Source organism: Nuphar pumila, chromosome 10 (genome assembly GCF_984573655.1).
Source record: "Nuphar pumila chromosome 10, dmNupPumi1.hap1.1, whole genome shotgun sequence".
NCBI classification, from domain to species: Eukaryota; Viridiplantae; Streptophyta; class Magnoliopsida; order Nymphaeales; family Nymphaeaceae; genus Nuphar; species Nuphar pumila.
The window spans coordinates 104383842-104398597 of record NC_143258.1 but is presented as its reverse complement, the minus strand read 5'-3'; the positions used below and the strand labels follow the sequence as shown (position 1 = coordinate 104398597).

The 14756-nt window shown below is 38.5% G+C and overlaps 1 protein-coding gene across 2 annotated transcripts; it reads left to right on the top strand.

The window, feature by feature from the left end:
* Positions 1–811: 811 nt before the first annotated feature.
* Positions 812–12371, top strand: LOC149827739 (putative aldo-keto reductase 1). 2 transcript variants are annotated; one of them, XM_090019584.1, is made up of 7 exons: positions 812–888; positions 2806–2973; positions 5739–5942; positions 6792–6964; positions 8275–8371; positions 9853–10006; positions 11858–12371. In XM_090019584.1, exons 1-7 carry the CDS (start codon positions 838–840, stop codon positions 12034–12036), a joined length of 1026 nt encoding a protein of 341 aa, XP_089875710.1. In that variant the 5' UTR covers positions 812–837; the 3' UTR covers positions 12037–12371. The 2 variants fall into 2 exon arrangements, with proteins under 2 accessions (XP_089875710.1, XP_089875711.1); XM_090019585.1 differs by lacking the exon at positions 2806–2973 and having other exon boundaries at positions 831–888.
* The last annotated feature ends 2385 nt before the right edge of the window (positions 12372–14756 follow it).

Genomic DNA, 14756 nt, shown 5'->3' with positions numbered 1-14756 from the left:
AATAAATAGCAAGTTTTCATGTAACTAACTAGGTAAATAATAATAGTTAACCAAGTTACTATGTGATAGTTAATTTAAAAAAAAATTATATTATTAAAAAAATAATAAATAATTTGGAATGGCCCAATAGCCTGCATGCCGGCCCGAGCCCGGCCCACTTATATTACGAGCCTTTCAGCGCGATACCTAATGGGCCTGGGCCTAAAATCATGGCCCAAACTCAGCCGATGATGGGTCGGGTCAGCTTGGCCCATCGGGCTGCCAGGCCGGTTTCCGACCCCTAGGCACGCCCCTAATGTGAACCTCATGATGTATTATGCATGTAATACCATATGTTTGCAAGTTTATTGATGGTTGTAATGTGAATTTCATGGAAATATGGTTAATTCATCCCAGTCATCGGATTCTTAACCTAGGTTTGGGTGGTCTTGGTCATGTGTGATTAAGGGTCAATGGGCCATTCGAAATAGGGCTCGATTATGATCGAATCCACATCTTTATGCGGATCTCGGTTATGATCATAACAGTTAGACTCGGATCTGGTTTGAATTTTTCTATGTTAGCATTCAAATCCAAATCTTGCTTCAATTGGACCAAGTAAGTCACGTTTAATCAGTTGGATTTGGTAGACATCCGAACCGAACCTGACCCGTTTACATCCCCAATCAAGGTCAAAGTAGAAAACACGAGAAGGTCAAGGAAATCCCTTTTTCGTCCTTGACGACAGAAACTACATGCTTTTCGGTAATTTTCTTTCAAAAAGCAACCGTCCCTATATAAGTAGAGCTCCCTCCCCTGCCTCGCCCGACTTGCCAGGAGCTGTCGTCGCCGTTAAAAATGTCGGATCCGATCATCCCCACCGTCAAGTTAGGAAGCCAGGGGCTCGAGGTAATCTGCCAAACATGCCCCCGATATCTCTTTCTATTTCCACGTTTTCGAACATTAGCTTCGTGTTATTTATCGAATTTACTGGAGGGCAATAGCGGGTTTCTTGTTCTTTATCCTCCCCCCTTTTCTCCTTCTTCTCTTCCCATTTTTTCTCTATAGTTGCTTAACAAATTTTGTTGCCGATTTTAAAATCTCGTGTTTGGGTTCATCAGATTTGGATTTCGTTTTCCTGCAAAATCTCAAAATATCCCAAAAGTTTCAGTTTTTTTAAAGTTCCCGTCCCCTTTAGCTGGATGGTCAAAACAATGGAGTTTTTGAGACCTTACCGCGTTTGGATTCATGGAATGGAATCGAGTGGAACTCGCGATTACAACTCCATAAACGAAGCTGAAGGGTTTTGAGGGAATTGGAATCCAATTCCATCCGGCTTCATGAATCCAAACGCAGGTTTTGACAGTTAAGTGTCCAGCAAAGGTGGCTAGTTGGGTGGTTGAGACTTGAGAGTAGGTGGGTGTCAGTGGGGTTTGGATCGGGTTCTGATACAGCCCATATCCGTTTTACGGTGACCAAATGGGTGATTGTGTACCCGACCCTAGATGAGCCCGGTTTGACCTGCCTTGTGCAGCCCGATGCCAAACCAACTCGGAGTCTAACAAGATCCAAGAATGCCACTTGAGTTTATCTAACTAGGGGTGAAAATGGGTCGGATTTGGACAGATATCTGATTTGAATGAGGTGTTATTTTTTAATGAGGATCTTCAGATAAAACCCGATTGTATGTCTGATCCGGAATCAAACTTATGTCATCAGACCTTTTAAGATTCGAATTTGGGTCAATATTTTCTGTTGAATCTTGGATCAGATCCGGTAAAATTCTGATCCTTTTACAGTTTTTACCCTTTTTTTGCTAGGTCAAGGAAAAATTCCCCATCACCCACTGCACATTGGCTGGCCTCCGGTTGATAAAAAAACCAAGTTGGCCCCTACCCATGGGGAGTGCACCCAGCTTAGACTTTGCTACAAAGGTCACCCCCTGTGGGTTTCGAACTCATGACGTCCCGTCAACTTGGCCACGTTCATAAGTTGCGCCTACCAGATGACCCAAGCCCATGTAGGTCCTTTTACAGTTTCCAACCTTTTTTTTTAATATACCATAGTGAGTACTCCAGTAAATTAGTAATACCGTGTAAAACTCAAATCTGAGCTGAACCAGCTGATGGGTATATTGACTATTCAGATTTGAGTCAGATATCCAATGAATCCGACTGGGTCAGGTCAGATTCGGTAGAATTATAAAGGCCAAACAACCCACAAGGACTCCGCTCATTTGGTAGGGGTGACTTGTGAATGTTATTAAGCTGAAGGGACGTTACAAGTTCAAAACCCATGGATGTGTTGGGTGTAGTCGCTGGTGGACAAGGAGATCAGGTGTTTTTCCCGTTATTCAGAAAGAAACAATAAAGAAATGTCCAAATAATAATTGGATTTGGATTGGGCGTGGAGTTTTACATCCGATTCTGACTAACGGATATCTGGATTCAAACTCATGTCAGATAAGCAAGGATCTGGGTTTGGTATGATTTCATCATACTCGGAACCCGATTATGCAGTATGCGGATTTGGTAGTACCTACATCCGAACCCAAACCAACCCATTTACATTACATCCGTGTGATGCCAGTGAACCCTTAACCTTCCCCAATATTCCAACCGTTCTCTCTCTCTCTCTCTCTATCTCTCTCACACACACACACACACTGAGGCAACTCCACATATATGATATTTATAGAAACTGGATCACCTAAACCAGGAACTCCATGTTCTTAGACCCCAGTACGATGCAATTCCAGCTCAAAGCATCCATACATGATACATGATATCACTATAGCATCTCTTTTTGGTGGTGCTTCTCTGATAGGTATCCAAGTTGGGATATGGTTGCATGGGACTCACTGGCATATACAATGCCCCATTGTCGGAGGAAGAAGGCATTGCCATGATAAAGTATGCTTTTGAGAAAGGAATCACATTTTTTGATACAGCTGATGTATATGGGCCTCACACCAACGAGATCTTGGTTGGCAAGGTTAGCTTCTTTCTACTCTTTGTCAACACACACACACACACACACACACACACACACACACACATATATATATATATATAGAGAGAGAGAGAGAGAGAGAGAGAGAGAGAGAGAGAGACTAGAATACGAGAACTGAAATATGTGAACTAGAAATATAGGCATTTCCAACACTTTTTTTTTCTGCAAATCCAACCATGTGGATGTGCTTGGCATGGTGAATTTGCTAGGAATCAACCATTGGGAACGTGTATTTTCGATGAAAAAATGTGTTTTTTTAATGCTTGAATATTTATGAAGATTATGAGCCATTGATTTTAAAGCCTTAAAAAATCTCGTTTATTTATCAAAATCGGATGATTCAAGAGCGGGCAGATCACATCCGTACGGTTAGATTCAAGAGAAAAAACAACAAATCCATGAAAATCTTGGTTCACACATTAGTTCTCACATTTCCAGTTATGATATTCTAGTGACTCATATATATATGCTTTAATCATTCAACTTGCAGTAAATGGGTTGTACTTCAGTTTAGTTGCTTTACATTTCCATGCTGGAATTGACAAGCATTGGCTCGTGTTTGCTATTGTCACATTTCAACTGATAAGGAAATTGTTTGAGAATTGCCGTAGTAATCATGACGGTTGAGAACTTATGAGAAAACTACAATGTCATGCCATGGATGCTGGAAGCTTCTACTTATGTCAGGAAGCTCGCTTCTTTGGGTGGTGCTTCAGAATCTGGAAGCTTGGCACTTCCTAAACTTGTTCCCCATGCTATGGAAGTTCGCATCCAAAGACATGAAATTTTATGCACAGGAACTGTATTTATTATTGAAATCAACATTTCTCTTTTACGTTCTTAAAAAATTGTGATTTCTATGGAAAAGGTACTATAGTCAACACATTTAAGCCGAATTGAGAATGATTTTAGATGCAAGAATTGTATTTCTCTGCACAAGTAATGTTAGGACCTTGTGGTGTTTGACATTTGCACTCCCATCTCCCATACCTGGTCTTTGTTGTTAATCAAGTTTCTCACTCCATGCACACGTATCAAGTGGTTTAATGGTGGGCAACAATGAAATTAAGGAAGGTGAAAATGGGTAGAAACAAAGGTTAGAGAAAGGTAGGAAGGAGATGAGCCATGGATGATGGCCAAGAAAGGAAGAAAGAAAGGTTATGGATGATGCTTAGGGAGTTAGAGGGATAATGTTGCAACCAAAAGTGCTTAGAGAGCCAATCTCTAGTAGTTTCCTAGCTAGAGCCACAATTCCCAAATAGAATTCAAACCCATTAATGAGGGAAAAGATGATACAATAGTGAATGAAATCATCCTATTTATAGCCTACTCATGGCCTAGACCATAATGCCTCTTGCAAGAACCCAGCAACAACCCAATTACAATGCCCAAAATGACCCTAGTTTAGAAGCAATTCCTAACGCAAACCCTCCCCTAAGACTCAACCCAATACTAAGTTACTAACCGATCTAAAAAGATATCAAGATCTGCTGTCTGGTAACAACACTCCTAGGGTCAAAAGAATTTTACATTACAGTAAGGGTATCCTGATGGGTGGATTAACTCATAAGGGGTATTCAACTGAGGTAACATTCTCTTTGGTTATCATTGTTATTTATTTCAGTGCAAATTAAAGAGGAGAACCCTACTCATAGGTTAGTAACAGGCTATTGTATATTTCTTTAGAAAAAATCTGATGTTCTAGTGTTGTGAAAACTGAAGACTATTGCCAGATCCTGTATGGAGGCCACAATAGCATGCCATGATAGCTTTACTATCAAAGTCTCTTGGATTGGAAATCTTTTTACTACAGTACATTGGCCTATTAACAAATTCCTATTAACAAATTCCTTCTTTATCGTGATAATCAAAGTGTTCTTGCTATTGCTACGAAATTTATTTATCATGTCAAGAACAAACATGTTCAGCTGAACAGCATTTATCAGAGAAAAATTGAAGGATCGTATATTCAGCATATAGTAGAGAACAAGACACCGATCTATTTAGATAAACCTTTCACTTTTGCTTGACATTAGTACTCAAAACCAGTGTTTATGGTTCTTACTCATGTACAATTTATGGTTGTGCAATGGCAATCTCATGAGTGGAGAGGCAGCCTTGTAACATTCCCTAAGTGGCAGATGGCAGCTTAGTAATATTGGCAGGTACTGTTCTCAATGTCTATACCAACATCCACATTAGACTGGACGATCTCCATTCTTTGGCTGCATATGCTGCTTTCCCTTCTCTAATCTATCTTTCTTATTAATTGCCAAACAAAAAGTTATGACTTAATCTAAGTTAAAATCTACATTTTTTATTGAGTTAAGATCTACAATTTTTATTGCACTTCCACTACACAATGTCATCTCCCATGTTTCACATGTTAACTTTGGAACAGACTGGATGCACCAACAAATTGAAGAAGCTTTGAGAGGAATAGCTGGCCAAATCTGCTTGGTGATCCTCTATTCTGCTCCACATCATCAAATTTCTGGAAACAATATTAGATTTAAAGAAGCGACAAGTTTTATAGTTATAACATGAACTTTCATATGGTTATCTGGTTTATTTTTAATTTGTTTTCTAGATTCAAAGTGTACCTAAATGTTGGCCCTTTCTTTTAGCTAAGAGTACTAGGTATGTAAAATGTAAGCATGATAACATTTTTCATAAATCGTTTATTTACTTTTGTGATGTGTATTCTCATGTAAATGATCAATTCAGTTGATGACTCGACAATGCAGGCATTGAAGCAATTACCTAGAGAAAAAATCCAGTTAGCGACAAAGTTTGGCATGGTCAAGATTGAGCAAGGAGTCACAGTGGTTAATGGAACACCAGAGTATGTACGAAAATGTTGTGAGGCTAGTCTTAAGCGTCTTGATGTAGACTACATTGATCTTTACTACCAGCACAGGACTGACACCAATGTGCCAATAGAGGAAACTGTAAGCTGAGCATATTCTCTTGATTAGTTAAAGATATTTTTTCTGATCCATGGTTTTTCTTTGGTTGCTTTCTAGTTATTGATAATGATTTTATTATTTGTTATTAAACATAACTGTGTAGAATGCTGTAGTTTTAACTTTTAATTGGCATTTCATTGGATAACCATGCACACAGTTTTGCCACAAGCTGGATGTGCTGCTTTTTTGAAATTGTACTTCAGGATCACAACTAATAATTTCTCTTGAAATGATTCTGTTCCTTTTTGCAGTCACAAACCAATTCAAACATGGTCTAATCACTTCACTATTCACGATAATGTTTGTTTCATTCTCCTAATCATTTCCAGTCTCATGTATGTTATCTTTCAGATAAATGGATACTGCTCCAACTGTCCATGTTAGTGTTTTTAATTGGAAGTTTTGCACTTCTATTACTACCATGATCCTTCCATGCATTCTATTCATTCACAGAAACACTATGATCAACTGGGAGGTTCAAATCTTTGAATTTGCAGCAGTAGATTTTGCACATGGTTAATATCATAAATTGGTTGATAAGGTTGTATTTGGTCTCCCAGGTCCCTTTTTTTAAATGAACATTTCTGGTGGGACCAAGCATGATAAAACTGTTGTTTCCATACGTTGTCACATCTCTTGAGTGCAAGAATAAAATGGAAGGGTATTTCTTGACAGTTTTACAAATAACTGTAAGCAAGGGATACAGTTTGAATGATTGTAGCCACCAAGTTGTTACCCATTTGGGTTCACAAATTCTTTGAACTTTGGATATTAAAGTGTACTGAGAATCAGACTTGATAGGTTATGACTTAAACCCTTTTGATGATATAGATGGCTGAATTGAAGAAGTTAGTAGAAGAAGGAAAGATAAAGTACATTGGATTGTCTGAAGCTAATCCGGACACAATACGACGCGCACATGCTGTTCATCCCATTACAGCTTTGCAGATGGAGTGGTCATTGTGGACTCGAGATATTGAGGAAGAGATAGTTCCTCTTTGCAGGTTTGCTGGCCTTGTTTCAATTATAGTCTTCAATGTTTTGGACAACTGAACCATGTCTAAAAGTTCCTGATTTAACAGGAATCATCTTTTGTATGAGAGAGGTGTTTGACATAGTCATGAATATTTGCTAAGTTAATGAGAAAAAGTATCTTTCGCAGAATTTCCCAAGATTTTGAAGAAAATTCTGAAATTACGTAGAATTCAGAAATATCAGAAGAATTCTTAGAATGTTGTAAAGATGTTGAGAAAATGTTGTTTTTTTAATTTAACCAAAGGTTTGTTGTCGCATGTTCTTTTTTATGTTATTGATAATAGTGAAAAAATAAAATATCCTTTGCTTTTCTAATGTCCTTTACTGATATTTTATTGAGATTTACAGAAAAGGAAAATTTCCTGGGAAATTTCTTCATCAAGATATTTATTAAACAAATGATGGTGATTGTGGCATCTTATTGCTTACTGATTCTTTTTCTGCATCTTCTTCCTTTCTTTCACTTCTGTTTTCAGCATTACAGCAACATCAAATCTCTACTAACACCTATTATGTTTTTTTATTTAACATGTACTCTTGTCAAGAAATTTCAATCTTTCAGTCAGGTGTTAGAAAACTTCGTTGTTAATTTGAAAGAAGATGCCAAGTTTTAAATATCCTAAATAAGTTTCAATGTGAATAGCTCCATTTTTTGCTTGTGGAGTTCATAATAGATTCAGGATCTTGGGTTTGATAATAAGAGAAAATTCATTGGAGTAGTCAGTTTCATTTGTCAGGACTGGGGGAGATTGACCCTTCAAGGACCATTTCTTGGTGCAATGGTAATTGGTAAGTGCTCAGGCTGTCACTTGTCAGCATAGAGATGTAGGTTTGAGTTCTGAGGGCATCTACTTCCTGCAAAAAATCCTAATAGGACTGAACTTAGTATGCCCCTCCCAAGCACCCCAGGGTATAGGATTGCACTGTGTATGGCCATTCTGACTCTTGAAAATGAGATGTATAGGTTGTCATACAGATGATGAGATGATCCAAATAATGTGCACATGGAGGCAGAAATGCAGTGGACAACTGTATCATAAAAAAATAAAACAATTTAAAGTGTTCTTTATATGAAAAATACTTGAAATATATGTTAAAAATGTATGTCATCCAAGAAAATTAATTTGACTGTTGTGTATAGGAGCTATTTTGGTCTTTTATGGGTGTTCTTCATAGTGGTTTAGTTTTGATGCATCTCCATTTTTTATATTTAGAGTACTCTATTCTTTCTGAGCATACTTGAGTACACATCTGTTCAAACCATGGATTTGGTGTGCAGGGAGCTTGGTATCGGAATTGTGCCTTACAGTCCACTTGGGCGTGGCTTTTTTGGGGGAAAAGCTGTTCTTGATAGTTTGCCAGCACAGAGCTTTCTGGTACTAACTGCACTTAAGAATTTCAGTTGTCTTGGATATGATACCTGTATTATATTCTGCCTTGTATTATTCTTGGAGAAATTATGTTGTAAGTTTAGTTATCTTCGCTAATCCGATGTGTCATTACTCATTCATGTGCTTTCCTTAAATGAAAGAAGTCATCCAAGTCGGTGACTTTAATACATGAACAAAAAATGTATTAGGTTGAGCCTCGAAATCTCAAGGTTGGTCAACAGTTGAGCTAGGTCTGACTCAGTTTGGAGATGACCATTTGGTGTATATCAAAGTGGGGTTGCATACATTGACGTCAGTATTACATCTGATACAAATGGATGACATTCTTTCAGATGTCAAAATAACTTCAATGATGATTGAGTCAGTGACAACATTGTCCTTGCTCCCTAAAAGCTGATTTCTTTTCTCAAAGCATGACAAAATGATGAATTATGTTTTCTGAAAATTGAGGGTGATTCAAACAACTTATCTCAGGTAGTTGATTAGGATTTAGGGTGTTGTTATTATGTTTGTGACATGGAAGCTTGAACAATTACATGTAGTGTCAAAGCATTGGAAAGAAATTCTCTCTCTCTCTCTCTCTCTCTCTGAGAAATGATAAAACTATTTGCTGAGTAAGCTTTATTATTGTATTTGGGCTTGAACAACTTGTCTTATTCAGTAAATAATGAAAAAGAAAAGGTTGAGTCACAATTTCTAGTAATTTATCCCATACCTTATGAGTGTGTTTGATACGCGGGACACACCCGTGCGGGGACAGACCCGTCCCTGCCAGGGCGCTGTCCCACATTTGATACACGTGGCATGCTGCATCCAGGACAGGACAAAGTGTGTCCTGTGCGATGCTTTATAATGCGTCTGCACAGGACGTTCCAGTCACACCCCCAGGGATGCGACTGGTGAGTCTGGGACATACACCATGCATCCTGTATGTGTGGCATTTGTCCCCCGTAACAAACATGCTCTATTGGTACCAAATTGTCCAAGACCCCCTAATGAGATTTTAAGCTCTCCATTTTGTAGATTAGCATGTAGAGACATGATTTCCATGTCTCATGTTAAACTCCGATACAACTTAGTCTTTTGGGTTATGTTTCTGACTAGGAAAGTACACTTTCTTTGAAAAATGTGAAATGTACTTGCTAATTTTTCCCTTGAATATGGTCCTTTAGGTATAGTGAAATATTCTTGTCACAGGAGGTCTGCATCATCCAACTTTTCATCTGCTTGAACCCATTAGTCATTAACATCTGTATCTAAGCCTGTTGAAGTTCATGTATGCCATTTTAGGTTGCTAATGAAAAATGTACTCCAAACTCAATGGGTTTGGTAGTATGTGTCAGCTTCATGTTGCTATTTGTGTTATATGGAGTTCCATTTGTTATCGTTTTCACCTGGTGGCCTTTTCCTCCATCAAATCCATAATTTAAAGTTGTCAAAATTACTAAGGAAAGTTTGTTGTGCAGGTCACACATCCTAGGTTTTCTGGAGAGAATTTCAACAAAAACAAGCACCTATTTACACGTGTCTCAGAGCTAGCTACAAAGCATGGCTGCACTTCTGCTCAACTTGCTCTATCATGGGTCCTCCGTCAAGGCGACAATGTTGTACCAATACCAGGTAGACTTTCCCTTATCCTTGCCTATAAGCTCTCTTATTTTTGCAAGCCTAGGAGAAGGGAATCAAGATAATCAATTCAAACACTTTTGGCAAAAGAATCCTAGGCAGAAGTATATGTTATTTTGATTCTTGCCAGTGTTGAAAAGTGACCTATGGAAGCTTAAACTGAGATGTTCACATTACAGTGAGAATTTATTTGGGGAATTCAAAATTTCCTTTTTAAACGTCTGCTTGTATTTTAACTGATTTCTTCATCTTGTACTTTTTTTCTTCTAGTAGAGCTGGGATAGCTCCCTCATGGAATTTTAATCTGAGCCAGTTAGCCACAGTATTGCAACTTTGCCATCTAGCCATCACATTTGACCACAGTAGTTCTGCACTTGCAACTTCAAAGTCATGTTTTTCAGAATTCTGGAGGAAAAAAAGTGAAAGTAGAACCAAGCTTGCGTAGGTGTTGTGGCTGCCTGTTTGACTTTCACAAAAGTTATACTATCATGTTACTTGGCACATGCTTTATCAATTTTCTGTCTTGATCTTTTTTCTATTTTATTAATTATCTTTTCAATGATAACTTACCCCCTCCACTTACAGCGACTCATGCTTACCCCTAATCTATTCACGAACATTGCTTGTGTCATCATGGTTTATGCTTCAGACTCGCATTTTTGACCTGTCCTGGGTCAAGGCTTGCAGACTGGCAGTCTTCAGACTTGCATTTTTGTCAGTCTGTGACAAAATTTTGACCTACTGGTGGACTTAAAACATTTTTTCTATTAGCATTCTTTATCATTGTAGTTGATGTATCATCTTGCATTGGCTGCTGGTTGCATCTGACTTAGCCTAAGCTATGACTTTATCATTTTACCTGATTTGTACGATGGGGCACAACTGGGTTATGGCTAGCAACCTGATATTAGTTAGGGATGCTAATAAACATTTGGCCTAATTAATATCCGTGTGACTTGGTGTGTCTGCACACAAAATGTTAAAAGTGTTTAAGATTTTTTACATGTCATAAATCGTGAGTGTGATAGTTGATTGGGTATAATTCAGCATCCCCATAGATTATATATTACTTTCAGATGAACATGCGAGCTCTTGTTTGGACCATGAGTTGAGTATGTACTGTCATTAGGCTGCTTTTAGAAAGACTTTGTTTGTGTTGCCATGCATGTCCATTCTCTTTCAAGACCTAAATCTTGATAATGAATGCATGTGCAATGCCAACCCTTGTGTGCTGGTTTGATGTGATGGTTCTTCATAGCTTGTATCCTAGGTTACCTGGATGCTGATATGAATATCAGTGTCAAACATGGATATGAAGTGTCTAACATGTCGAATTATAAAAAGCTATTTGGTGCTAGAAGTCGTTACACTCAACATATAGTCATTACTTGATTACATAAATGGCAGTTTATCAAATATGTGACTTAATTTTGAAGAAAAGTGTCCATACACCACATATCGAGTGTCCAACACTCGACACACCATACCTAAGATGCCCATTAGTGTCGAACATGTTGAAGTTAAAAAATAACTGTGTCCGAGCTGTCTCAAGAAGTGTTGGTGTTGGTCTTGATGTCCGACATAGCTAGACACAGATATGTTGGACCTCTAAGTGTCTAGGTAACATAAATTATACCACGGCCTGCATTTTCTTATGACAAACAGATTCTAGTCTCAGTGAACTTGGAAGAAGAGGGAAGATGTTAGGAGAGTTTATGGATTATGTCTGTTTGGTTAAACCTAACCTATCTAGACTCCTTCACTCCTGCATTGGAGTTTTAGCAAGGTGCAAGAATCTTTCTATTAGTTGAATTTCTGACCCTTAAATGTATTTTCTTTCTGCAGGTACTACAAAGGTGAAAAACTTAGATGACAACATTGCCGCTTTGAAGGTGAAGCTCACTGCTGAGGACATGAAAGAGGTAGCTGATGCAGTGCCTGAAGAAGAGGTTGCTGGTCTCAGAACCTATGAAGTCATGGCCAACTGCTCCTGGCAGTTGGCAATTACACCCCCAAAAGAATAATCAGTGTTTGGCCCCTAGGATTGAAATGGGTTTCAATAATTTCTGATGGGGACTTCTATTGAACATAAAAATGCATTGATAATGTTAGAAATTAGCAGTTCCGATGGCTACTTGGCTAGTGCCTGTGTAAGGGTTGTGTTTCTTTTTCTTTTGAGACAAAAGGCAGTATGTAGTTGTGTTTCTTATTGATGAGCACAAGGAGATTGGTGCTTTTACTCCTGTAATTTGACCCCTTAATGTCTAGGTTTTTATTTAAGAGTCTGGAGAGGCAAGTTCCTTGTTTTTTCAGCTCAACTTTATTTAAGTTATATAGCAAATCTTGCAAGATTAGGATCTGGTGAAATTTTCCGGACACAAATTTTGACTGCCTGCATTGGAATATGATTATGTAAGATCAACTGGAATCTCATTTGATCATATCTCAACATATTTGTACCACTCAGGTGCACTTTTGTGCATGTATGCACAGAGCACGTGCACATGCTTGCATGCGTGTGCACACACACACACGTGCATGCTCGGTGTGACACATTCTGAACCGGATGGTGATACACTTGTTTTGTGATCTGGACATCAGATGTTAGATCCAACCAACAGATGTATTTGACATGTTTTATTTACTATGTTAGTAGGTTTAATCGTATATAACATGTCAAAAAATTCAATATCCAAAATGGTGAAAAATCAGCAGCTCACAATTCATGAAGACAATGATGGTTTAAAATAGCCCAAAACATCTTGTTGCAATCAACTTTAATATGTTAAGATAGTAATTAGAATATGTTAAACATGATTGAAAATATTTGCTTTTGAAGATAATATCCATGTAAACCAACAAGGTATCAGCACAAATTATGGTGTTCAGTTTCAACACACACATGAGTGGGTTCCCAGATCAAGAATTCATTGATTGGGTTCACAAGCCAAATCAAATGCCTACTTTTTGTTACTATAAATTAAAAAAAAGTTCACTAGTGCAGTTGATCAAAATGGAGTTAAGAGTAAGCATAGTTTGATAATAAATAAGAAGAAAGCCTACTGCAGTTGGTTCCTAACCTAGGTTCTCTGAAAGGGAAACGAAAACCGGAAAGGTCTTGAAAAAAAAATGAGAAAAGAGGTAGAGTTCGTCGCTACAATGGTGATGGTTGCTAAAGTCATGATGAGCATGACTCAAATAGTACGAGAGTTGACACCACAATCTCCGCTGATCTATATTATAGCTGAAGAAAGAGGCGTATTGATAAAATGACCTCGACACTATTTAGAGGTAACGACTACAGTTTTACGGGCCACAGGCATAGCCCTACGGGCGAGAGACTCACCAGTCATACCGCCAGAGAGCTCAGTCAGTGCGTGGGCGAACGATGAAGAACTGAATGGCGGCTCGAGGAGGAGTCATAAGGAGAGCATCCCTTAGTGCAAACTCTGCGTCTCGGGGAGGGTCTAGGATAGCTAGTGCAAGGGGATGACATATATCTCGGACTAGCTATGTGGCTGCCATGAGCGCAGTCAATTGAGGAGTTTCAAATCCAGTCGTGGAGTTTCTTGCTGAAGAAACCAAGAGGGCAACAATTCATGTCGTAGAGGTAGCATGACACACTGTACAAGTGAATGAAAGCAGCACAAGACTAGCATAGAAACGAACAATATTGAAAAGTTTGTGGGAAGGAGGCAATGATGAAAATCTCGCTCTTATGCCCGCCTCACCTACTTACACTCTCGCTTCACCCCCATACAATATGGGTACTCTTATTGTGCCTGTAGATCCCTTTGTTGCTTCTGCCTCACTTACTTATACTCTTGCTTCTTTCCCATATAATATGGGTGCCCTTCTTGTGCCTCACCTTTAGGAGACGCGAAGGAATTCAGGGAGACAAGCAAGTTTCAGATGGATTAAGAAGTGAAATGATGTTTGCATCTAGGAATGTTTAGTTTTATTTGGTATAGTTTAGTGATCTCTGGTTTTGCTTTGTTTCCTTATTGTTTTGTATAGATTTATTTCATTTGTGTATTTGGATGATTAATAAAATAAAATATTTTTGATTAAATGAGTATCATAATTGCATGCATGTAATAGAATTTCGTGCAAATATAACCTAACTGACTCAAATAATGATAAATCAATTATGTGATAATTTCAATGCAGTATATATGGCTAGTTGTAAGGGAATGCCATATCTGTCTAAGGACACTATATCTGCCATACGAGAGATGGGGCAACTTGATGCAGTGATTGGTGATGGAGAGCGCCTTGGTGAACCATCCCGAAGGGCGCCTTTATCATCTCGCACATCTAGATGTGCACCAGTTTAGAGAGTGCCTTCATCTTTTTGTACCCCTGAGAGACATGCTCCACGCAGTGGTGGAGAGGAGAATATGAAGATCCTAAAAGAATCACTGATAGGAAGTATAGGAGGAGAAAACACGGGGATACCTCTTGAGTATACTACAAACCACATCTTGTATAAGCTCTTGAAAACCACCCGAGTTCAACAAGGACAACCTCAAACGATCATTTCAGGAATCACCTCTTGGGATGAAAGGTTCAAGAATATACAACCTCCACTTTTCAACGGTACTTCTGATAGTGTTGCAACAAAGAATTGATTCATGCAAGTGGAAAAAACCTTAGATGTCATTCAGTGTCTGGAAGATCAGAAGGTATGGATAACAATGTCGAACTTGACAAGCAATGCAGAACACTGACGGAGGACCATCCA